Here is a 25,227-nt window from a genome sequence, read left to right as displayed (position 1 = left end):
GAATATGTTTGAAAATTTCCCTAATAGAAAGTAAAAAGATAGAATAATAAAATAAAAATGCCCCCACTTATTACCTAAGTTTACTTTTAGCACAAGTAGAAAATGAGTCAGACTCTCTCATTTGGCCATATTGAAGCTAATAGTCTTAGAACCACTGTGTCATAACACTGACATTTTGCTTTAAGCTCTGTATCACCTTTGATGGCTTAAAATATTCTAGACTGTATTGAGATCATGCAGGTAGATCAAAGAAAGAGAATTACACCCAAAGGAAGGGATAGCTGTACTAGGGAGTTCACTGATAACAGAGTCAGGGGTCCACATCTCTGGGCTGGGTCCGTCCTGAAAGGCAGCCCTTGGATAGCAGGATGAGATGGAGTGATCACTGGCTTTGGAGTCAGACACAATAGACTCAGCTATGTTGAAGGACAATGACAACAAATAACACAATAGATAGCATTCATTGAACCCTCACTATATGCCAGGCATTATGCTAAGCTCTCTATGTGCTTTATGTTATGCAATTTTAATAACTACCCTGTTTTTATTAGTATTTTATGGATGAGAAAACAGAGGCTTAGAGAAGTTACCAAATTTGTCCATGACCACATGAACATGTAATTCCTAGTAAATATTGTTGTAAATCAATATCTGAAAGTGTCCGGGCACAGGGGCTCATGCCTTAATCCCAGCACTTTGGGAGGCCGAGGCAGGTGGATCACCTGAGGTCAAGAGTTCGAGACCAGCCTGGCCAACATGGTGAAACCCCGTCTCTATTAAAAACACAAAAGAATTAGCTGGGCATGATGGTGTGTGCTTGTAATCCCAGTCACTTGGGAGGCTGAGGCAGTAGAACTGCTTGAACCCAGGAGGTGAGCTGAGATTGTGCCACTGTGCTCCAGCCTGGGCAACAAGAGTGTGAAAACTCTGTTTAAAAAAAAAAAAAAAAAAAGCAAAAAGAAAAAAATCTGAAATCCAGTGGTTCAATGGTGGCAGTTTGTACCTCAGTTAGTTTGGATGCACATAACAGAAAAAAGCAAAATAACAGTGGCAAAATAATAACTAAGTACCTTGTTTTTCTCTCACCTCTAAGTAATCTAGAGATAATCAGTCTAGGGTTGCTAGGGCTCTCTGGAGCTCGGAGTTCTTCTGTTTTACTGCTTCATTGTGAATGTCTTCCACCCGCAAGTTTAACTCATGGTCCAAGTACCTGCTGGAGCTCCATATTCCAACTAGAAGAAAGAAAAGGATTGGAAGGACATACCACCTACCCTCCCTTTTAAGGATCCATACCAGAAATTGCACATATTTTTGCTTATAATTACAATGGCTACAACTTAGTCCTATGTATGCACCTACTGGATTATAGAAAACTTGCATGTGGCAGGTCCAAGACATGAAAGAGACTGAAAAATATTTATACTATGTGGCCACATGCCCAGCTAAAGGGCATGGAATCATAGAAGATGGAGAGCAATATTGAGGATCACTAGCAATCACTGCTTAGCCCACACTCAGCTGCATTCTAGGGTTTTAATCTCTTTGGGTGTGGTAATCCTTCTCATGAAACCTTTCACATTCGAATGGATAAATACATGAAAAACCAATGCACTTAGTTTACTGTTCAGAAAATGCTAGTCCCTTCCCTCTAATTAGATGTGGTCAAGTGAGCAGCAGTGATTTGGTGCTCTGGAGACTCAGCATCCCAAGAATTTGTTCCACCTGTGTCTGGGGTAGTGACTGCCTTCTGCATCACCATCATAGAGGATTTGCCCCAAGTTCTACATGCCCTATGGCCCAGTATCCTGTTAGGCACAATGGAGTTACAAAAAGAAGCATCCAGATTTTAAGGATCTTGAACATAAAATCACACGTAATGGGCTCAGGGCCAAACATGGGGCTAGCCAGGATTTAGGAAAACTTTTACTTCAGTGTTGGTTTGCAGCTGACTTCGGGGAACTACTTACTACACAAAAATTTTCAGTGTTTCCTTCAAGACTGAGAGCAGTTGATCACAGAACCAGCCCATCATAGTCTTCAGCTCACTTGAGAAGCTGACGTTTTCCTACTTGTAAAATGACATATGAAAAGGACTGATGCTTCCATGAGTTACTCTTGAAACAGTAATGTAGGCGTATCTGTGTGTGGAAAAACACACTCAAAGTGCTTTTTCTTATTTTCTCACAACAACAATCAAAGCAGATTAAAGGCTTCTGTGACCAAATGGGTACTTTTTCCTCCACAAACAAACAATCAATTCTGCAGTGGACACCAGCTGCGTGTCCTCCAATTCTGAAACTATCTACCAGGAGATAGCATCAGGTACCACTGACACAGTCCCCATAACTGCTCTCCCAACCTACCACCTCCACTTTCAGACACCAGTTGCAAGTCTGGGCCTCTAAAACTTCTCATCGACCAGCTTCAAGTTTGGGTTCCTGTGATCCCCTCTTTGAGTTGATTAATTTGCTGGAGTGGCTCACAGAACTCAGGGAAACACGTTTATTGGGTTATAATACACATTACAAAGATACAGGGAAAGGGATGCTGAGCTGCCATGCCTTCTCTGGGTGCACCATCCTCCAGGAACCTCCACTTAGCTATCTGGAAGGTCCCCAAACCTTGTCCTCTTGGGCCTTGTATGAAGACTTCATTGGGTAGGCATGATTGAAGCTTGGACAACTGTGTTAAAATGTGATTCATGGACAAAAAGTATATGATCTAAACCCGTTAAGGCCTTTTTAGACTCTATTTGCCTTCTCTGTGCAGCATTTCTTCCCTCAGTGATGGGGCAGGACACCCTCTGGGATAAGGGTCTTATGACCCACGATCAGATAAGAGTCCTGCCTTAGGCCGGGTGCGGTGGCTTAAGCCTGTAATCCCAGCACTTTGGGAGGCCGAGACGGGCGGATCACGAGGTCAGGAGATCGAGACCATCCTGGCTAATGCGGTGAAACCCCCTCTCTACTAAAAAAAAATACAAAAAACTAGCTGGGCGAGGTAGCAGGCGCCTGTAGTCCCAGTTACTCGGGAGGCTGAGGCAGGAGAATGGCGTAAACCCGGGAGGCGGAGCTTGCAGTGAGCTGAGATCCGGCCACTGCACTCCAGTCTGGGCGACAGAGCGAGACTCCGTCTCAAAAAAAAAAAAAAAAAAAAAAAAAAAAGAGTCCTGCCTTGGACAGGTGAAAGTAGGGAGGGAGAACTTCAGAAAGAGAGAGAGAGAGAGAAAAAGAGAGAGAGAGAAAGAGAGAGAGAGATTTTGTTTACTTTGTCAAGGGTTATGGGAGTTATGAGCCAGGAACTGTGGATTTTATATACATATATATAAAATATATATATATCACAGTATAACATTGCTATGGTTTGAATATCCCCTCCACAACTCATACTGAAATTTAATTGCCATTCTGACAGTAATAAGAGGTGGTGCCATTAACAGTTGATTAGGCCATGAGGGCTCCACCCTCATGAATGGATTAATGCCATTACTATGGGAGTGCACTCTTGATAAAAGTGAGTTTGCCTCCCCCTCAACCCCCTTGCTCTCTCTTGCTTTCTCATCCTCTCTTGCCCTTCTGCCTTCTATCATGGGATGATGCAGCACGAAGGCCCTCACCAGATGTAGGCTCCTTGATCTTGGACTTCCTGGCCCCAGAAACTGTAAGAAATAAATCTCTGCTCTTTGTAAATTACCCAGTCTCCTGTATTCTATTATAGCAGCACAAAATGAACTAAGGCAAACATACTATGAGCATGTCCTTGAAAAGTCAAGGATAAGTTAAATGTTACCAAATGGAAATGTGTTTTTTAAGTGAGCTCATTAAAGAAACCAGAGCAATTTTTCCTGTAAACTAAAGATGGCTTCCAAAATAAACTTTTTTGGTATTTTCATTCAATTAGCAGATACTTACTGAGCACCTGTTACTTGGCAGGCACTGTGCTAGACCTGGTAAAACATGATGGGTATTGTCTTCACCTGCCAGAGTTGCTCAAAACATATGAATTATAAATTGACAAATATATTCTCAGACTAATATACAGTCAAATAATAACATTTGTTACATAATTATAAAAGTTTTTTTAACATATTAACATTAACATTAAGAAATCTTGAGGTATCTTAAGATTGATAGTATGTCATACTTTCTTTAGTAGCATATTTTTCTTATGTTGTGACTTAAAATGGATAGTTTCTTAGATTTGATAAAATGCAGTATTTAAATAGGGCTTTAGTGTTTATTATGTGCTTCCATGTGCCTCATTTGATTCTTTTCTTTTTTTTTGAGACTGAGTCTCCCTCTGTTACCCAGGCTGGAGTGCAGTGGCATGATATCAGCTCACTGCAACCTCTGCCTCCCGGGTTCAAGTGATTCTCCTGCCTCAGCATCCCAAATAGCTGGAGCTACAGACTTATGCCACCATGCCTGGCTATTTTTTATTTTATTTTATTTTTATTTTTATTTTTTTAGTACAGATGGGGTTTCACCATGTTGGCCAGGCTGGTCTCAAACTCCCAACCTCAGGTGATCTGCCTGCCTAAGCCTCCCAAAGTGCTGGGATTACATGCGCGAGCCACTGCGCCCAGCCTTATTTGATTCTTTGTGTGTGGAAGGACAGGTAGTTTCCTCCACTGCATAGAAAGGGAATGTGGCTGAGTGGTTAAGCAGATTATAGGAAACTGCATATAACAAGTCTAGGACTCAAACATAGTTGTAATTTTCCTCCAAAAGCTAGTAGTTTTTCTGCCATGCCTTGATGTCTGTTTAATCTACACACACACATATTTATACACATCCACGTTTACAAGCAAACACAGTTGGAATTTTCCCCCAAAAGCTGGTGGTTTTTCTGCCATACCTTGATGTCTCTTTAATCTACAGACGCACCTAGTTCTATACATCTACGTGTGCAAACACAATAGAGGTCAAACTTTTTTTTTTTTTTTTTTTTTTTAGTTAGGAGCTTGCTTTTAATGAGAATTTTTTTCCCCTTCTAGTGATTTTAAATGTCCAAGAATAGCAAAGTTCCATTTTTTTAGGAGTACAACATAAAAAGTCTTTTAAGCAATGTTTACAAAACAGGATTGCTTATTGGGAGGCTACATTAATTGAAAACTTTCAGGTTTCACTGAGCAGAACCTGCCATGGGGGAGGTTGCCAAGGGCAATTTTCATAAGTTGCCCAAACCATTTTCCACTGACCACACTTAGTAAGGCAGGTCAGATCTAAGGAATGACCTAAATGTCCTTCAGCTTTCACTTTGATTAGTGGAATTGCCTCTTTAGGCTGCCGCAGTGGCCAAAGCATGATCAGAAAGATGGAAGTTTGAATTCTAACTGATGGTTGTGTAACCCTGGGCCAGTTACTTAACCTCTCCATGTCTGCCTCAAAATAAGAATAGAATCTGTAGATTTAAGGTAGGTAAGGCACTTGGCAAATGATAAATAATCAATGGCAGTTATTTTTATTACTATTAGAGCTTCAAGGAAACACAGGTTTCATGATATTGAATTATCTTTAAAAAAAAAAATGCCCTACTTGGGAAATTTGTCCTGTTTTCTAATAAGACTCAGAACCCCCTCAGGCACCAAGAACAGATATCCCCACTCCTAAGAAACATTATAGGAATAGTTCAGGTTTTCTTCGGTTAAATGTCATCCATCAGCTCAGCCGATTTTTTCCAGCATACCTCCTCTTCTTTCATGTGTTGCTTTATATGTTGCTCTTGACAGCTGCTACTATTTATGCATGCATTTCTACAACAAAACCTTGATTAATTGGGACACAGCAAACTGTAGCATTTAAATGCCTATGGTTTTCCCCTGTGGACATCATTTGGAGGAGAGAAGGAAATGACAACTAAAGTTTTGAGAACTAAAGAGAACCATGCAATTCAACATCTTCGATTTTACTGCTGAGAGAAGGAGAATGGATCAAGGCCACCCTGCTGATTAAGAGCAGAGTCAGGAGAGGATTCTCAGTCTGTTCCACTTTCTTCTGGACTGTGGCCTAAAGATGTGTCTTTTGGCATCTTTCTTGGTGGTACTTCTCCTTAAGCTTTTGCCACTGCACTGCAGGTCTCAAACTCAAATGCCTGCAAGGGCTAATTGGTAGTAGGAATGATGGAGGAGGCTGAGTATTCTACCTTGGGAAGTAGTAGTGAACTATGACCCTCAGACTGGAGCCTATATACCCTCTGTAAAGGTATCTAAACTAAAATGTTTTTCATTTTAAGAAGTACAGGATGACAAAACATGTCTGGGAGTCAGAAATAGCTTGATGTTCCCCAGTTTGAGTGCCTTGCACTGTGTATATCTACAGGCCTTGTTCAATAAGGAGATAATCTGGATTAGGGCCCTCAGGCACATTGCAAAAGTAAGTTTCAATACTGTGTATTGATTTATGTTTGTTAAGACAGAAAATTGAAGAGCTGCATTTTAGAAACCTGATCATAATATATTTGTAACAGAGAAAACAGAGTAGAAGCTCTGGCTTCATTTACTGTCTGCTTAGCCAAAACTCTTTGTGGTCCAAGCCAAATGAATTCAGATGTCACAGTGTATAGGATGTTCATAATTGGGAACACTAGAACCTCTTAGTACCAGAGATTGTCCCATAACATAGACATTCAAACATTTATCAGGACACACAATGAGAAATACATTTATATCATTCCTGAGCAGAAACATACACACACTCATACATATCACACAAACCCAAAACAATATTTTAAGAAACAATTTCTTACTGTGTTCCAAACTCTGATGTTTTCCAACCTATTTCATTTTTATGAAAATGCTTTATAATTTACTCATCGGCTACAGCATATAGTTTAAATCACTGGACTAGGTAATGCCATGACATTTTTGTTTGTTCATTAATTCAGTAGATATTTACTCAATATCTAATGAAAGTGAGGTGCTCTTTGGAGTGTCATGGGGGACAAAAACATGAACAAAATATGGATTTTTGCCCTCAAAGAGTCCAAATCCAATAGGAAATACATACATGTGAATATTTAGTAACTCAAGGCAGAACAATCAGTTCACATTATACAAAGTGCTTTTATGTTATCATATGTCATAATGATAACAAATCTCTTAGGTAAGCTGGGCAGATTTTAGCTTAATTTTATAGATAGGAAGTTGCATTTTTGAAAAAGTGACATTTTAAAAAGAAGTGGAATGATAGTAATAATAGATAGCGTATGTTATGCACTTACTATATGTTAGGAACTAATTTACTTCTCACTATTATATTATTATGATGGCATTACTGTAATCCTCACTTTACAGAGGAGAAAAGTGAGGCAGAGAGGTTAAGTAACTTGCCCAAAGTCAGAGAGCCAAGAGTCATTGGAACTAAGAATCAATCATAGGCAACTTCTTTTTGTTTTTTTGAGACAGAGTCTCGCTTTGTTGGCTCACTGCAAGCTCCACCTCCCGGGTTCAAGCAATTCTCTTGCCTCAGCCTCCCGAGTAGCTGGGACTACAGGCACCTGCCACCACGCCCAGCTAATTTTTTGTATTTTTAGTAGATACAGGGTTTCGCCGTGTTAGCCAGGATGGTCTCAATCTCCTGACCTTGTGATCTGCCCACCTTGGCCTCCCAAAGTGCCAGGACCACAGGTGTGAGCCACGGTGCCTAGCCAGCAACTTCAATCTTAATCAATGTTTTATATTCCCTGGAAATGAAAATCACAGATCAAAATCCTACATAGGTCATGGCATACATACCTTGATCTCTTAGCCCACCCCAAAAGTGATGTGGCATTCGCTTTGACAGGACAGCATTTGAAATGAGGTGTGTATAGGGTGGAATAGAGCCTGGTTCCTCAATATTCCTCAGTGTGACTAATCTTCATCAAATTAATAAAGCATCTGAAGGCAGCAAGAGAAAAGACAAAGGGAATGATTGCTCTCCCCAAAAGAGGGCATCTTATCCTTTGCCGTTGTCTCATGTATGATGTAGTATTTTTGAGATAAATTATGAAGTAATCTTGAGTTTGGAAAACCAAGAGTTAGGCTCTAAATGTTCACCTTGGGTTTGACCAGTGCCACCTCCCTTAAGCCCAAATTCTCATTCAAAATTACAAAGACAATTTTCCATTAGGATATCCCTGGAAAAAATAATACTTAGCCTTTATTGAGCTCTTCCCATGGGAAAAACTAAGACTGCCAGGCACTGAGCATAGAGCTGCACCCAAGACAGACCAATAATAGTAATAGAGAACAATTGTTAAGTACTACTCTCTTTCTCTCTCTCTATATATATACACACACACACACACACATATATATATGTTAGGTACTAACATGTATATACCTAACATATAACATACCTAACTATGTTAGGTACACACACACACACATATACATATGTTAGGTACTAATCTAATTCTATATAATTACTCATGCTTGCTTTATGGAGTAGAACAGTGAGATATTCATTGATAAGTATATGAATTTGATCTTTAGCACAGTAAAGAAAATTTTAATGTTGAAATTGGTGCATATCCAAATTTAGGCCCAAGCCCTAGTTTTTAGGCTGTTGTAAATTAACCTAGTTATTCCTAGTTATTGTATTTTCCTGCCTTAATATGCTCCTTGTATCTTCAATTTTGTAGGATTATTAATAGTTATCCTGATTGACTTTATTTATATTAAGTGTAAAGATAAAAATAAAATTCTTATAGCCCATTCATATTTTTCTTTACACTTGCAAACTCCAGAGATAGATATTGAAAAACACAAAGGCATATATGTCTCATCTGTAATTTATTTCAGCAATATGTCTGCAAGTTGAAATTGAGCAAAAATAACTGAAAGTGCTCTTTTTGAAAATAATAATTTTCACTTTTCAAAAATGATCCTCTCTTTATTTATTTATTTTTGAGACAGGGTCTCAATCTGTCACTCAGGCTGGTTCTAAATTCTATTAATCCAATGATTACAGTCCAACATTTGTCAGGGCATATGATGAACACTAGGTATTTACTCTCCCTGTGTGTCAGTAATGAATTAAAAGAAAAAGTACAGAGGAAGATTATTTAAGATGTTATGGGAAAAGATTTACTAGACTTTACAGAATTATTTAATCAAGTAACTAAAATAGTTCAATCTGACAGATTTGGAAAATTGAAAGTATAAAAATTTGTTTTAAAATTTTTATTGCAGTTTTTCCTGCCACCATTTAGGTTGTTTGATTTTGTTATAAATGAGCATTAACTCTGATTTGCAATTCAGGTCACACCATACCTTCATCAAAGAATGCAGTTGGGAAAGCAGCTGGCCAGGAAGTTTAGGTTTCTCCAGAAGGACTGGAAGGATTTAGAAAACATTTCTTTGGACTTCCTCTGATTCATGCTCTTCCTACAAGAATCTGTGTTTAGGTGATCCTTGTATAGGAGAATGTCTCTTAGTCCAATTTATTTTATGTAGACCTGTGTAGAGCTAGAGCTTCCAGGAAACCTTCTGAGACCCAAATGATCTGGACTGAAGTCTCTTAGATGCTATTGTTTGATTTTGTGTCCTTAGGTGATTGAAATGAAGACAGCAAGAGAAAACCATGTAAGATGAGAAGAAAGCACAGCTGGCTTTGTGTATGGGCTCAAGTAACATTTTACATGCATGTACTTTTTTCTTGTTTTGGTGAGGAAACTCTGTCAAATGACTTTTGACAGGCTCCTCACTTAGTCCCTCCAAGTTTTGGTAGAGAAAATGATAGTTTTTAACCAAGATTTTTACTATCTTGACCTAAGTTGATGAGAATGAGCAATCCTCAAAATCTTATTATTTTAGGTGAAAATAAACATCTGATAATTACATTTTAAGACTTACCAGAGTTTATCCAGGTTTTGTTAAGGTCCAGAACTTATACAATGTTGGAATCTTCTTTTAAGAATACACAATGACAAATATAAAATTAGGTACACAGCTTAATTAACTTCATGATAAATTCTCTTCTGATTATGAGTGACTGCTTTCTTTGGCCAGAATTATGAAAGAAAAATAAGGGGTGAGGCTAGAGGATGGGAAAAAAAATCCTCGTCTATCTTGCTTCCCAAGCAGGCCTTCAAGCTAGCTAACTGATAATAGTCTTTTCTCCAGGTCCTAAGGTAAATGGTGGCAGATCTGAAATTGCATCGGACTTAACCTTGCCTTCTCCTTAGTTTATTTGCTCAACAAAGAGTTCTAAACAGTCCCATCTGCTCACTAGGCACAATGGACGCTGCCTCCTAGTATTAGAATATCCAACTCTTTGATATCTCCTGTAGGGATCATCCCTATTCTGGAGAATGTGCAAAATATTGCTCTTCCTTTATATCCTAGCATAGATATATTCTGGCACTTAATATCCTTTCTTTTTCTGTTGAATTGAGTTACAAGTCAATTCTCTAGGACGGTTACCGTCCTGGTGGCTTTGGCGGAATCTTCCGGTGAAAACAGGCTAAGTTGCATGAAATGGGTGTATTTGTATTTTACCACAAGACCCCCGGTCCTCAAAGCTTCGCAGGCCGAGATACCTCGCCCCTTTCTTCTCTGCCACACGCGTGCGAACACACCCTCCCAACCCTCGTCGTAGTAGTCCCCTCCCCCGACCACCCCGCCCCGTTTCCCGCCTTCAACCCCCCTCCTCACGAACCTCCCCTCCCCTCCTACCTCCCTTTCCTTCCCTCCCCGCGGGCCAGCGGCTTTGGCGCTGCCCTGCTGCGCGGCAGGGCGACGCGGCGACACCTATAGGATCGCTTCCGGGCACTCCTCAGCCAGGAGGTGCTGGCTTGGGGCCCAGAGCTCGGCGGGGCCGGGCGGCTCCGCGGCGTTGGCCCCGAGGACGCGCGCCCCCGCCCGCCCGCCCGCCCGCGTCTCTTTCCCTCCCTCCCTTCTGCCGGCGCCCCAAGCCGAGCTCTGCTCAGGGCGGCGGCTTCGCCTCGCCCGGCGAAGCTCCTCTCCGGTGGCCGCTCCTTCTTTTCCCTCCTCTTTGCGTCATGTCGGGCACTTGATTTTTTTTTTTTTTTGAATTCCTTCTTCAGCCCTTTCCACCTTCCATCTCCCCCTTCGTTTCCCAGGTTGATTATTTTCTCTCTTCTTCGGGCTTGCCCATGAGCCTCCTCGGGAGCTACCGGAAAAAGACCAGCAACGATGGTTATGAATCTTTGCAGCTGGTGGACAGTAGCGGGGACTTAAGTGCGGGAAGCGGCGGGGTTGGCGGCAAGCAGAGAGTGAACGCCGGGGCAGCGGCGCGGAGTCCCGCCCGGCAGCCTCCGGACCGCGCCAGCACCATGGACAGCTCAGGTAGCGCTGCCCGCGGGGAGCGCAACGCTGAGCCCGGCGCGGCCTCCAGAGCCTCCCAGTCGTCCGGCCCGAGGCCCCCCGGGGCCCCCAGCCCCGGTTTGCCAGAGAGCCGGGCTGGAGGCGAAGGCTTCTAATCCCACCTGGGTGTCGAGTCTCTAATTCTCTCATCCAGGGAGCTAGAAAACGTTAGATCAGTCCTGAGGCCCAGAGACTGTAGCGAGCTCCTCCTAATCTCTCTAGACTGCTGAATACGGCAACTGGGGGCGGGGAGGGGGAGGGAAGGAGGAGGGGAGGGGTGGAGAAGAGAGGGGAGCGGGTGGGGCGAAGAACAGCTTGGGAGGAAGGCTGGGAGAGGCAGCTGCTTTCACTGCCCAGCTGGATGAGGGGGAGAGGTGAAGGAGCAAGTGCGTTGATTGTTTTTGCAGCATGCAGACGGTATTTATTCCAGTTGTTATTCTTGCAATGCCGACGCTATTTGCAATTCTGCAAAGCTCTGCCACATCTTACCTCAGCCGTCTGCTAGGGTTAATGTTACCTTTTTCCTGCAGTTTTTAACCTGGGATCTAGAGCTCTTTTACTAAAACAGCTTTTGCTGTTTGCACAATTAAATTTATTTCGTGTGTTGGCTTTGATCTTGTTTATCCTTTTGCATTGAGCGTACAGATTTCATAAACCTTTACATGTAGGGACAATGGAAATTCCTCTAAACTTTGTATCTGGGCTTGCAACTGTCTTTTATAAAACGTTTTGGCAAGTTAGAGTCCTCTCTTGAAACTGCTGTTGGCATTTGCGATTTTAATAGCAAAACAGTCATTTAATATATCCATGTTGGACTAGGAGTATTATTATAGCTATTTGCTTACCTCTGCAGGAAATCAGGTTCGGAGAATTGTTTACAGAGATATTTATAATTGAAGTCCTCAGTGGTTGCTTCTACATTGGTAACTTTAATACTGGACAACTGAGGATTCCAGAGGAAAGATTCATATGGGGTCATATGAACAGTAATGAAATCAGGCTGAATTTAAATGTGCTGCTTTGCAAACAAATGCTTGTTTATTTTAATTGTGTAATGGCTCTCCTTGGGCTATCATTTTCTATTTTCCTTGTCCCAAAGTGGGATGAAATATTGTCCACAGATGCTCAAATGTCCTGGACTGAAAGCAAATTCTACTCATTCAGGCTCTTATTGAAGTTAACCACGATATTGATGGGACATTCTCTTAGACCATTTTAAATAAAACTGAAATGATCCCCAAGGGATTGATGGTTTCAGGACTTTTTTTTTTTTTTTTGAGATGGAGTCTTGCTCTGTTGCTCAGGCTGGAGTGCAGGGGTGTGAACTCTGCATACTGCAAACTCTGTTTCCCGGGTTCAAGCGATTCTCCTGCATCAGCCTCCTGAGTAGCTGGGATTACAGGCACCCGCCACCATGCCCAGTTAATTTTTGTACTTTTAGTAGAGATGGGGTTTCGCCATGTAGGCCAGGCTGGTCTTGCACTCCTAACCTCAGGTGATCTGTCTGCCTCAGCCTCCCAAAGTGCTGGGATTACAGGCATGAGCCACTGCACCCAGGCAGGACTTTTTTTAATTGATGTTGTATGTGGTTATTCAATTTATGTTTTTTCATATCTGTGATATATCGAAGTGTAATCCATCTTTTGACTGGATGTAATCTCCTTTAAATCTTAAAAAGATTCATGTTCTCTGAATGATGCCACCATAATAATGTTTACATGTAGTGAGCATGTAAACAATTGCAATGAAAACAAACACATTCCAAATGAGTGTGAAAGAGCCTCACTTCAAGAAAATGAAAGAAATATGAAATTCATGTGTTTTCCTTTTTTCATAGAGATTATTTTTTTAAGAGTTGAAATTGGTTTTTGAAATATGTTACATTGTAGAATAAATTCAAGATACATTTTCTGAGCACAGCTATTTGCCAAGCACTGTGAGGGACACAGTAGTGAATGAGATCCTTCTGGCCTCTAGGGGACTGTCAGTGGGGGCAAGTAACTGTAACACAGAGCAGCCTATGGTAAGTCCTGGATTTTTGAGGATTGTCTTTTTCACTAAATCAGAGTTTTTTAATAGGTGGAGAGAAGAATATTGGATTGCTTTAATAACCTGTTGTGGTGGGAAAGTGTTTCATTAAGAATATTGTTATCTCTAAAGTGCTATTGCCAGGAATTGATTCTTAAACTTGATCAAAGAGGCATTGTGTGAAGAGGCTGCAGGGATTCCTTTTCTCCTCCCCTTATCCACCGTTCACTCCTATATTTTGTTAGGGGGATGTTGTGGCTTTGTTGTAGAAGTACAGGGTATCTTACGATGACTTCGATGCATATTTTCAACTGAGAGTGATTTGTTTGGTTTGAATGAAGGATTGGACTCTAAGAGTAGGATTCTTTTACTAGTACAACTATATCTGTCTTGCCTAATTATAGTTCTTTCTTCTGAGATCCTCAAAGTGTGGCCTGTGCAGTGTAAATGTATTCAGTTGTTTAGTATATCTAATTAAGCTCATGTATCATTTCGAAAGCGGCAGTAATCTGCCAATTGTTCAACTGATTATACTGTGACATGCTGAATAGGATCAGTGGTTTATGGGACTTTTGCTCTGATAAAAATGTTAATGAGTGGAAAAAAATATGTTGATATCTCTCTAGATAATTTAAAGCTTAGTCTTAATAATACCTTAAACTTGTAAGACTGTTTATAATAGAACATTTGGACAGTTCTCTTATTTCATTTCCCCAGAATTTTATTAAATAGGTTAGGGAAGCAGCATTTGTCTGTGCTTGGAGACTTGGCATCAAACCTCTGCATTATTGTTACTCATTGAAAAACCTAGTAATCCTTTTCTTTTCTTTTCTAGACAGATAGCTCTGTCACCCAGGCTGGAGTGCAGTGGTGCGATCTCAGCTTACTGCAGCCTCCACCTCCCCGGTTCAGACAATTCTTGTGTTTCAGCCTCTCAAGTAGCTGGGATTACAGGCGTGCACCACCCTACCCGGCTAATTTTTGTATTTTTAGTAGAGACGGGCTCTCACCATGTTGGCCAGGCTGATCTTGAACTCCTGGTCTTAAGTGATCTGCCTGCCTAAGCCTCCCAAAGTGCTGTGATTACAGGGTCTTGCTCCATTGGCCCAGGCTGGAGTGCAGTGGTGTGATCATGGCTCACTGCAGTCTGGACCTCCTGGGCTCAAACGACCCTCCTGCCTCAGCCTCCTGAGTAGCTGGGACTACAGGCATGAACCACTATGCCTGGCTAATTTTTTTTTTCTTTGTAGAGGTGGGATTTTTGCCATGTTGCCCAGGCTGGTCTCAAACTCCTGGGCTCAAGCAATCCACTCCCCTCGGCCTCCCTCCCAAAGTGCTGGGATTACAGGCATGAACCACCATGCCTGGCCTGTTCCCACTTATAAAAGTGGAATCATAATAACTATTCTTACCACAGATCATTAGTTGAGGCTGAAAACAATATAAAAATACATTTGCAGTTTTTCTTTACTTTGTATCTTGCCCTTTCAATTTATCATATGAAGAAACTTATTCTCAGAGGTGGTAGGAGATCTGTCAAAGGTAGAAAAGATAATGACAACCAGACTTAGGTCTTCTTCTGACTCAAAGGTTTGAGTTTTTCCCCATTGAACTAAGCTTTTGGGTAGGCACAATATCAACTGATTTTGAAATGGAAACAATTTTATCTACTTTGATTTCCCCCCTGTTTTTAGATAAAAGAGGGTCAGATGTTCAGAGAAATGTAATGGCTTTCTAAGTCAGCAGCCTCTCAAGTGGTAGATACCAGAGCAGTCTCCTAGCCAGTTGTGACTTCCAGAGCTCTCTGCCTTCCCTGGCTCACTTTCTCTTCATTCAAATTATTCTCTAGAAAAGGCCATCATTTAAAGGTCATCCTGTCATATCTCAAAGGCACTGCACTACCCCAATTCATTAGCTGAAAACCCCCTATTTCTCTTCCTACTTTTCAGGGCAAGTAGAAACACGAAAGTAGAACTTTCAATATTGAGCTGCGAATGTGTTCCAATATTGGGCTTAATTTACCAAGTTCATAATGACAAGCTGAAAAAGAGTAGTCCAGTAAAAATCTAGAAACAGATATTAATACTTTTTAAAGAATAAAGATAATGAACAATGCTAAAATACCATGTAGTGTGCATCTGGTTGGAAACAAAAATTGCCTTTAACAAATTTTATTTTAGTTAGTGTTTAAACACAGCATCCACATTTTGAACCAGGTTTCAACATTATGAGATATGTGTTTGGATGACTGTGTGCTTCATGGAAGTATAATAAACTTATAAGTACTAATAATCCTTTCTTAAGAGTACCTGCCCATTGAAAGGTCTTGTAGGTTGGAGGCAAAGTTGATTTATATAACTTATTATTTATTTATTTATTTATTTTTTAAGACAGAGTCTCACCCTGTTGCCCAAGCTAGAGTGCAGTGGCATGATCTCGGCTCACTGCAAACTCTGCCTTCTAGTTCAAGCGATTTCCCTGCCTAAGCCTCCTGAGTAACTGGAATTACAGGCACCCACGACCAGCCAGGCTAATTTTTGTATTTTTAGTAGAGACAGAGTTTTGCCATGTCGGCCAGGTTGGTCTTGAACTCCTGACCTCAGGTGATCTGCCTGCCTTGGCCTCCCAAACTGCTGGGATTACAGGCGTGAACCACCATGCCCAGCCAATTTATGTAACTTATTTAATGTGTGGGTATAGTTTGGATGTTTCTGGATAATCATTTAAAAATGCGCCAGTTACTGGATAACAGAATAAGATACCTCAATCTAAGTTTCAAATTTCAAATGCTTGGAGACTGCCAGATTTCACAGATTTGGAAGGGGAATCCCTGGAACCAAATCTCAGAAAGTTGGCCAGGTAGCCAATGGTGGACACTTTCTGTGATGGAGCTTTTGCCACTGGGGTAGTATCTTTGAACTGTTCTCATCAGTGCAGAGTTCTTTCTATTTGGGCAAAATCAGCCTTTCTGTTCTCTAGATACAAATTATATCCAATCCTTCTTTCACATGGTAGCCCTCAGACAACCGATTTCTGAGAACAGATACTAATTCTCCCTTAGTCTTAATTTTCCTCTTTCCTAGACCAAGCAAACCTAAGTTCTATACCCTTTTTTCTTTATATAAAATAATTTCCATATAATTATCCTAAGCTTTGAGAATAATGTTTTTTTTTTTTTTTTTTTTTTGATTTTGCACAACAGGAGTTTTCACCAAATTTTATTATAAAAGGTTAAAAAAGAATTAGAGATTATAGAAAGGAATAAAATGAGAAAAATAAAGTGCTCTCTCTCCTCCCTGATCCTTTAGGTCCTTGCCTCAGAGATAACTCCTACTAAAAGTTTCTGGAAAGACTTTCAACATACAACATAAGTGTGTGTAAATATATATGCTTTATACATATATGTATATGTATGCCATTAGAATTATAATAAAATACAAATTCAAAGTTTAACCATGTACATATATGTACATTGTTCAATAATGCTTAGTGACAAAAATAGCTACAATTTAATTATTATAATTCAGAGATTATGCTAAACACTGTGCATATGGTATCATATTTAACCCTCATAAGAATCCTATAAGGTAGGTGATATTAACTGTCGTCTTATAGTTAACTAAGGCACAGAGAGGTTAAGCAAGTTGCGTGAGGTTACACAGGCTCTACTTAGTCTATATTGAGTAAAATGCCATAGAGAAAGGCCCATATGATTGCAAATGAAGAATTTAGTAGTGAATTTTTTTTTATTTGCTTCTTTCTCTGAGGCAAGGAAAAATAGGAGTGATTGAGAGAACCAAAACGAGTTCAGTTGTTTTTTAATCCTGTGAAAGTACAAATATGTTTTCTTCACTTAAATATAAATAATTTAAAAACACTGGAAATGAAGACAGAGCAAAAACAGCATTGAATAAAACTGATTAAGACTTGACACAGCACTCAGAGAACAATATAATTGATGAAGCATTATGTGTTTTTGGAAAAATAGCTTGCAAATGAAAATGGATCCCCACTGCTCTTAGGATAAAGTCCAGGATATTCTTAACAGGACATCAGAAGCCGTTTGTGGCACCTCTGAAAGCTGGCCCAACAAAACTTGTTGTCTCTCCACTGGTAGATCCCCTCCCCAGTCTGCACCTCCATCTTTATGTTTTTGCATACACTCTTCCCTCAACTGAGGCCAACTTATCCCATAGACCCCTAGATGCCCACTTTTCCAGATTATCTCCTATTCATTCTTCAGGGTTTAGTTTAAGTATTCCTTAATCCCAAGCTGCACGCAATGGTCATTCTCCATGCTCCTCAGCAGCCTTTACTTCCCTATCACAGCTCTCATCACATTGAGTTGTGATATGCTGCCTGGCCTGTCTGTCCCTTCAGTCTGTAAGTAAAGTTCAGAGCAAGACTGGGTCTTATTTGCCTTTGTAGTCTTGTCATTGCTTGGCATTTATTAGGAGTCTGATAAATACTTGTTGAATGCACAAAAGCATGAACGGATTTTGAATTTTTAAAAGGGCATTTATAATGAAATATGCCCATCCAAATCTAAAAATAAGCATACAGCTAGGTTTTAACAGAAATGAGGCCAGGTTTGAGAGAAATGTAACTATTGGTCAAAAGCTAGACCAATTCAGTAATGAGCATTTTTTCATATGTAAAGACACTGGAAGTGAAAGAAAGATGGTTAACGTATAGCCTAGACCCTTAACAGTTTTCTAATATAGACATGTCAAGAAAGAATTAGCTTACCAAAAGATTGTGCTTTTTCGACCAACAAATACAATCTACCATATGATTCATCATAAAGGTAACTTTTTTAGCCAAAAAAGGGAACTCAAAATGTATACAATTCTTTTAATGAACTGACAATAGATGACTTTTATCTATAGATCTGTCTATTTCTTAATCGATATCATTACGTTTTAATCTTAGCCATTTTCAGGTTTAATATTAAAAGTTCTTTGTATCATCTTTGGCCGTCTGCAGTTGTATATAAGCTTAGTGCTAACTTACTGCTTTTTTAAATCTGTGCTCACCATCTTGAACTCCTTTTGGAAAAAAGCTATGTTTGAGATGGATGAAGAATCCTGGAGTTTAGATTGTGCATTTCCTTGTTGCGAAATATGTAACTCTGAAAAAACTAAATTACAGTTCTTTTATATTAAACAGCTATTCCTGAAATTTACTTGGAAGCTTTGACAGAGTAGCTCAGTATCTGAGGAGAAGTTCTTCACGGTCTAAGAATTAGGAAGTTCCATAACATGTGCAAAGGAATCTGGCAATTTCTACTACCTTTAGTTACTTTATCTGAGATGTCATGGGCCATAGTCTAGATGCAAAAAATATCTTTTTATTTCAAGAATACACCAGAACATAGTTTTAAAAGTGCTAGAGATAGAAACTTTAAATTAAAATTGAAATGTGGTATTAACAGTGCAAATATCACCACCAAGGAAGCAACCGGATGAGCCAGTGCCTCCTGTGCAGTGTTTAGTTTGCACGTGCAGAAAATTAACTGTTGGTGTATTGTGGTGTAGTACTCTACCTGATAGCTGGCACGTGTGTTTGGCATACATTGTAAGCCACTTCCTGATTTTAGAAGTGTTATCTGTGAAAAAAGTGCAATTAGAATTGGAGATATTTGACAAAAGGCAGGGTGAATAAATAGTATAATAATAGCTATATAAAGTGCAATAGGGGCACAGAAGAAGGAGCCATAATTTTAACCCGGAAGACTAAGGAAGGCCATGGTGGAAGCTGATATTTGAGCCAGAAATCTGTACGGAAAGAAGGAAAGAAAACTTGTTTTCGGCTTTGGGCTAATGCACAGTGGCATCATAGTGCATGGTATGTTGAGAGAATTGCATTTAGGCTTGAAGCTGGAGCCCAGATGGGTGGGAGGTGCTATAGCAGATGGTGCTGGGAAGATAAGACCCAGGTTAGGGTGAGTCTGCTTGAGGAGGTTGGACTTCATTCTGCAGGCATTGGGAGGCCACTGAAGATTTGTGGACAGGGGTGAGGTAGGGCTGACTTATCTAGTAGGCACAGTGTCTAGGAACCACAATAATTTTAGGGTCCAAAAAATGTTTACATTTTAATTGCCTTTAAAAATCAGAATAAAATAAATGAGTATAACAATAATGAATTCACCTTTATTCAAATGCAGTCATTAAAATATATATATATATATTTTTTCCTGTTAATAGAGGAATAGGTCCATGAAGGTAAAAATGCCTAGGGCCTACAAAAGTCATACTGCAGCCCCAGGGAAAAGAGAGCAAAATGTGAATCCTGGAGATAATTTACAGCTGTGTGAAGGATGAATCCCCCCGCCCCCCGCCGGTGATTCCCAACTGTGCTCTGACTGCATCAGATTTACCTGAGTAAACAGATTCCCTACTATGCAGACATAAAAAGGAACGCAATCATGTCCTTTGCAGGGACATGGATGGAGCTGGAAGCTGTTATACTCAGCAAGCTAATGCAGGAACAGAAAACCAAACACTGCATGTTCTCACTTATAAGCGGGAGCTGAAGATGAGAACACATGGACACATGGCAGGGAACAACACACACTGGGGCTGTAGGGGCCTGGGGTGGGGCAGGGGGAAGGAGAGCATCAGGAAGAATAGCTAATGGATACTGGGCTGAATACCTAGGTGATGGGTTGATCTGTGCAGCAAACCATCATGGCAAATGTTTATCTGTGTAACAAACCTGCACATCCTGCACATGTTCCCCAGAACTTAAAATAAAAGTTGAAGGGAAAAAAGGAAAAGAAAACACAGATTCCTGGACCCCAAGCATGTTTGATTTAGGAGGAAGGGGAGGGGTGTGCTGGAAGACACAGCATGCCAATGGGGGACCAGGAGAACAATCAAATGGCAGTTTAGCTGATGACCTGAGAAACAATGAAGGTCCTAGCCAGGGCAGTGTCAGTGACACGGGGAAAAAAGGCAGCCTGGGGAAGCATTGCACAGGTGAATGACAGACTGACAACCGACCAGTGGTGTGATGTGAGGTATAGGAGATGCCTGGATGGCAGCAGGAGAGAAGGTAGTATTTCCAGTCTCAGCCAGATGTGGAAAATGTGACCAACTGTTTTTCTCTGCTGCAAGCTCACCATGAACATACTTGTGGAAGGACTGAGGATACTGTTAGCTTGGCACAAGCTTTCACCAGGCTTTCAGCTTTTTGGTAGACTGCCCATTAGGCTGTGCAGATGCCCAGGGGAGTGTTGTGGAGGGGTGAGAGGCAGGAGCAGGCCTTGTGTTTGCCTGGAGGAAGAGTAAGCTAATGGGCAGAAATGCTAGAGCTGAAGCTCTGTGGCTCTGGGCTGAGTCCAGACCTGAGGCCTGAGGCCAGGACGGTGTCGGTGTCGGTGTCGTGTCGGGTGGCCCCTTCTCACTGGGAGAGCCCTAGGCTCTGGTTCCTTGCTTGGTGATGGAGGCACAGCAAGAATAATCAAAAACCTGAGAAACTTGGAAGATGATTATTGAAACCAGAATTTTCTTTTCAGAATTCTCTGAAAAAAACAAAACAAAACAAAACCCTGACCTCAGAAATTCTCAAGGACTGTCTTGTATTAGCATTTGGCCACTTGGGCATTAGAGCAAAAATCTTAGCAGCTAATAGTCTTCATTTTTCCCTGACCCTTATTCTTATTTTAGTTTCTTCCTCTTTTGCAGTCTTTCTTCTCTTCTTTTGTCCTTCTCTTTCTCTTTCCCACCCATCTTCAACTTCCTTATCCCTCTCTCTTCTCTTTGCCTCTTCTACTCTTCTGCTCCCCTCTTCTCTTTTCTCCTCCCCTTCTGTCTAGTCAGTGAGTCAGCATGCTTGGGAGACGTGGAGCCCCATGCCATGTGTGGATGACTGTAGTTTTGGGGTATGTGTATGCGTGTGACTTAGCTCTCAGTCTGTGGCATGTGGCTCAAAAGGCATGAAGACTGGTGTCACTTTCCAATTTAGGCAATTGCATCTGGCTTACCTAAAATTTCACTTGCTGCTTCTATCAGCAAAGTGTTCCTTCCATACTGTGACTTAGCGATGAGAGGTTTCATGAGTTGCAGTACCAGAGGTAGCTGCATTTCATTCAGATGAAGGAATGAATTTTACTAATTCACAGCCCGAGAGTATAAGATAATAGCTCACCATTTCTTCCCCTCTGTCTCTCTTACTTTACCTCTGCAGGAAAGCAGATCTTTCTCTTCTCCTTCCCTGTTGCTGAAGCCTAGATATATTGCTCTATTTTCAACCCTTCCATGTCTAAATTAGTGGAGGCTGTTGAGCAGTGGGAGTATTAGGGAATTATGAGTCAGGAACTCTACATGTAAGCTCTGACTTTGTCATTTACAAGCTGTGACCTTGGGCAAGTCATTCAAATGAGAAAAATCATACTGACCCTGCCTTTTACATAGGCACAGTGAAATGTGAGAATGTAAATGAATGCATTTGCAGTTGGTACTCTTCATTCATTCATTGCATAAATGTCTCTTGGCTGCCTACTCTGTGCTGCCACTGTTCTAGTCATGGGGGATACAGTAGAGGATGAGATAGATAAGACCTTGGCACTTATGAGTTTAGATTATTGTGCATGACCAGTGAACAAAGATGAGTGGTTCTATGGTATGCTAAATGCTATGGAGGGCTAGAGCAAGCAGTGAATAGCTCAGGATGGTAGTAGGATGGGGAGAACTATCTTCCAGGGGGTGGTCAAGAAAGGCCCTTCTGAGGAGATAATGTTTGAGCTGACACCTGAAGAAACAGAAACAAGCAGGAAAAAAGAGTGGAGTGTAGAGCATTTCAAATTCAAGGTACAGCAAATGCAAAAACCTGGAGAAGGGGGATAGCTTTGTAGAAAGGAGCGTGTACCTGATATAATTGGCCCTTAGTGAACTAGGAGGGAATGGCCACAAATGGGGTTTGAGTTTTTAAGAGACCATTTGGCTGCTTGCATAGAGAGAGTTTGAGGTGGCTTCCTAGGCATTCCACATGGTAGGCAGGATTTCTACATCATAGACGAGGTCAGCAATTCTACTGTTCAACACTAAGGGTCAGCCTTTTAAACATATATTTATTTATTTAAGACAGGGTCTTGCTCTGTTGCCCAAGCTGGCTGGAATGCAGTGGTGCAATCATAGCTCACTGCTTCCTCGAATTCCTGAGCTCAAACAAGTCTTCTGCCTCAGCCTTCCAAGTAGCTGGGACTACAGGCACACATCACCATGCACGGCTAATTTTTAAAGTTTTTTGTAGACTCAGGGTCTTGCTATGTTGCCCAGGTTGGTCTTCAACTCTTGGTCTCAAGCAATCCTCCTGCTTTGGCCTCCCAAAATATAGGGATTACAGGTGTGAGCCACTACACTCAGCCTAAATTTAATTTTTTTAAGACTGTTTTTTTTTTTTTTTTTTTTTTAAAGAGCAGTTTTAGGTTCACAGCAAAATTGAGAGGAAGGTACAAAGATTTCCCCTATATCCCTGCCCCTACACATGTATCGCCTCTCCCATTATCAACATCCCCTACCAGCAACATGCTTTGTTATGCTCTATCATATGCAGATCTTACAGTGATCCAGCGAAGTAGGTGGTATTAACAAAATGTTCTGAGAGAAGGTTCAGTTGGTTCAATGAGCTTATACACAGTGCAACTAGCAGCAGAACTCAGGTCTTCTGCCATATTGGGGCATGAGAGAGAGATTTTCAAAAGAGGAATTGACATCTTGGGCACCCTGTAGCCAAGATATATCAGCTACTTTAGGAAGAGACAAGTTGGAGGGATAGGACAGGAAAAGTTGTGTTTTAATTGCTAGGGAAATTGGTTTAGATTGCCTTGAAAGTATAGCAGGATTTTACTGTATTATTGGTCTTAAAATTCAGCCATTCAAATCTCCTAACAGAGATAGGAGCCTGGCTTTGTCTCTGAATGTGCCAGGAGAGAACTGTCTCCATTATGCCTCTCATTGGCACACAGAGGCTGGGAAACTTTCACACACTGCCTCGTTTTGTGAGCATTTGCAGTTATAACAGAAGACAGCTCTATTTTATGTTTTGCTTTGTTTTCAAGCCATTGCATGAAAGGCAGACCTCTTGGCTTGTAAAAACTAAACCCCCCAAACCTATTTTAGTTTATAGCAGTGATACGTGTTAACAAAAAGAATATTTAAAACAATTCAGAGAGTAGTATAAAAATGAAAATAAAAATCCATTTTTTTCTCTCTAGGTTCTCACACAGACATGGATCCTACATACTCACATATATATACATCCAATCATATATAGAATGACACACTTGGCTATCCTAGAATCCATCTATACATGCTATTATATAATGTGATGTATTATTTAACATTGTTATAGATAACTTTCTATACTAGTACCTAAAGATGTACCTTATTTTCTCTAATGATTGTTTTGAATTCCACTGTCCCAATTCCTCTATTAATAGGGAGTAAATATCTTTGAGCATGTATTTTTGTATATTGTATATGTGGTATACCTGTAGGAAAAATTCCTAGAAGTGGAATTACTGAGAGAAAGAACTTATGCATTTCACATTATGATAGATCCTGCATTGTTTCTAAGAACCTTGCACTAACTTAAGTTTCTTTTTTCTTTTTTTTTGAGATGGAGTTTCGTTCTTGTTGCCCAGGCTGGAGTGCAATGGCGTGGTCTGGGCTCACTGCAACCTCCGCCTCCTGGGTTCAAGCGATTCTCCTGCCTCAGTCTCCCAAGTAGCTGGGACTACAGACATGCGCCACCATGCCCAGCTAATTTTTGTATTTTTAGTAGAGATGAGGTTTCACCATGTTGGCCAGGATGATCTCGAACTCCCGACCTCAGGTGATCTGCCCGCCTTGGCCTCCCAAACTACTGGGATTACAGGCATGAGCCACCGTGCCCGGCTGTTTAAGTTTCTAACAGTATATGAGACTACCTGTTTTCCCACGTTCTTGTCAAAGCTGAGTACTGACAAACTTCTTAATCTTTTGTAGACTCATATTGTGAGAAGTGATAATGGTTTACTTGAAACTGACATTAAAGATTGATATTTCTGTGAATAATTTTTGTTTTCAGAAATTAATTTGAATAACTTTTTATTAGGTAGGCAATACATATTCAAGGCAAAACAATTTGGAAAATGCAGAAAACACACACACAAAATAAAAATAACCGATAAACTTTTTTCCCATGAATAACCATTGTTAACATTTAGGATATACCTGTTTGTCTCATGGATAAAGTGTGAATGAGAAAATTTTATTACTGTTTTGGCTTTTCATTGATTATAGCTACTAGTTTTCTTGTAGAATACTGCAGTACAGGAGTGGAGAAAGCATTGGAATTGGAGCCAGTGGTTGTTCTAGGTTCAAATTTTTAACATGGCTGTCTAGCTTTGTCACCTTGGGCAAATAATTTAAATTCTCTGCACCTCAGTTTCCACCTTTGTAAAACAGATAATGCCTCTTAATATTGTTTGGCTTTGTGTCCTCACTCAAATCTCATCTCGAATTGTAATCCCCATTTGTCGGAGGAGGGGCCTGGTGGGAAATGATTGGATCATGGGGTCAGCTTTCTCCCTTGCTGTTCCTGTGATAGTGAGTGAGAACTGATGGTTTTAAAATGTGGCACTTTCTTTCTCACTTTCTCCTGCCACCGTGTAAGATGTGTCTTGCTTCCCCTTCACCTTTTGCCGTGATTTCAAGTTTCCTGAGGCCTCCTAGTCATGCTTCCTGTTAAGCCTGTGGAACTGTGAGTCAATTAAACTTCTTTTCTTCATAAATTACCCAGGCTCAGATAGTTCTTTATAGCAATGTGAAAACAGACTAATTTATTCCTTCCTTCCTTCCTTCCTTCCTTCCTTCCTTCCTTCCTTCCTTCCTTCCTTCCTT

The 25,227-nt window shown here is 40.7% G+C and overlaps 1 protein-coding gene across 4 annotated transcripts in view; it reads left to right on the top strand.

Moving 5' to 3' along the window:
* Nucleotides 1–25,227, top strand: part of DNAJC6 (DnaJ heat shock protein family (Hsp40) member C6) — a 155,185-nt gene that overhangs the window by 42,836 nt on the left and 87,122 nt on the right. The window contains exon 1 of one of the 4 annotated variants that reach the window (XM_023210148.2): nt 10,889–11,293. The exons of 2 other annotated variants lie outside the window; for them this stretch is intronic. In XM_023210148.2, the coding sequence (XP_023065916.1) occupies nt 11,101–11,293 (193 nt within the window). In that variant the 5' untranslated portion in view covers nt 10,889–11,100. Of the gene's footprint in view, nt 1–10,888; nt 11,294–25,227 lie in introns of those variants that run through there. One more of the 4 variants, XM_023210139.2, reaches the window with a different exon arrangement.

Source organism: Piliocolobus tephrosceles, chromosome 1 (assembly GCF_002776525.5).
Source record: "Piliocolobus tephrosceles isolate RC106 chromosome 1, ASM277652v3, whole genome shotgun sequence".
Lineage (NCBI taxonomy): Eukaryota > Metazoa > Chordata > Mammalia > Primates > Cercopithecidae > Piliocolobus > Piliocolobus tephrosceles.
The sequence above is the reverse complement of the archived record's forward strand: the minus strand, read 5'-3'. Positions and strand labels throughout refer to the sequence as shown.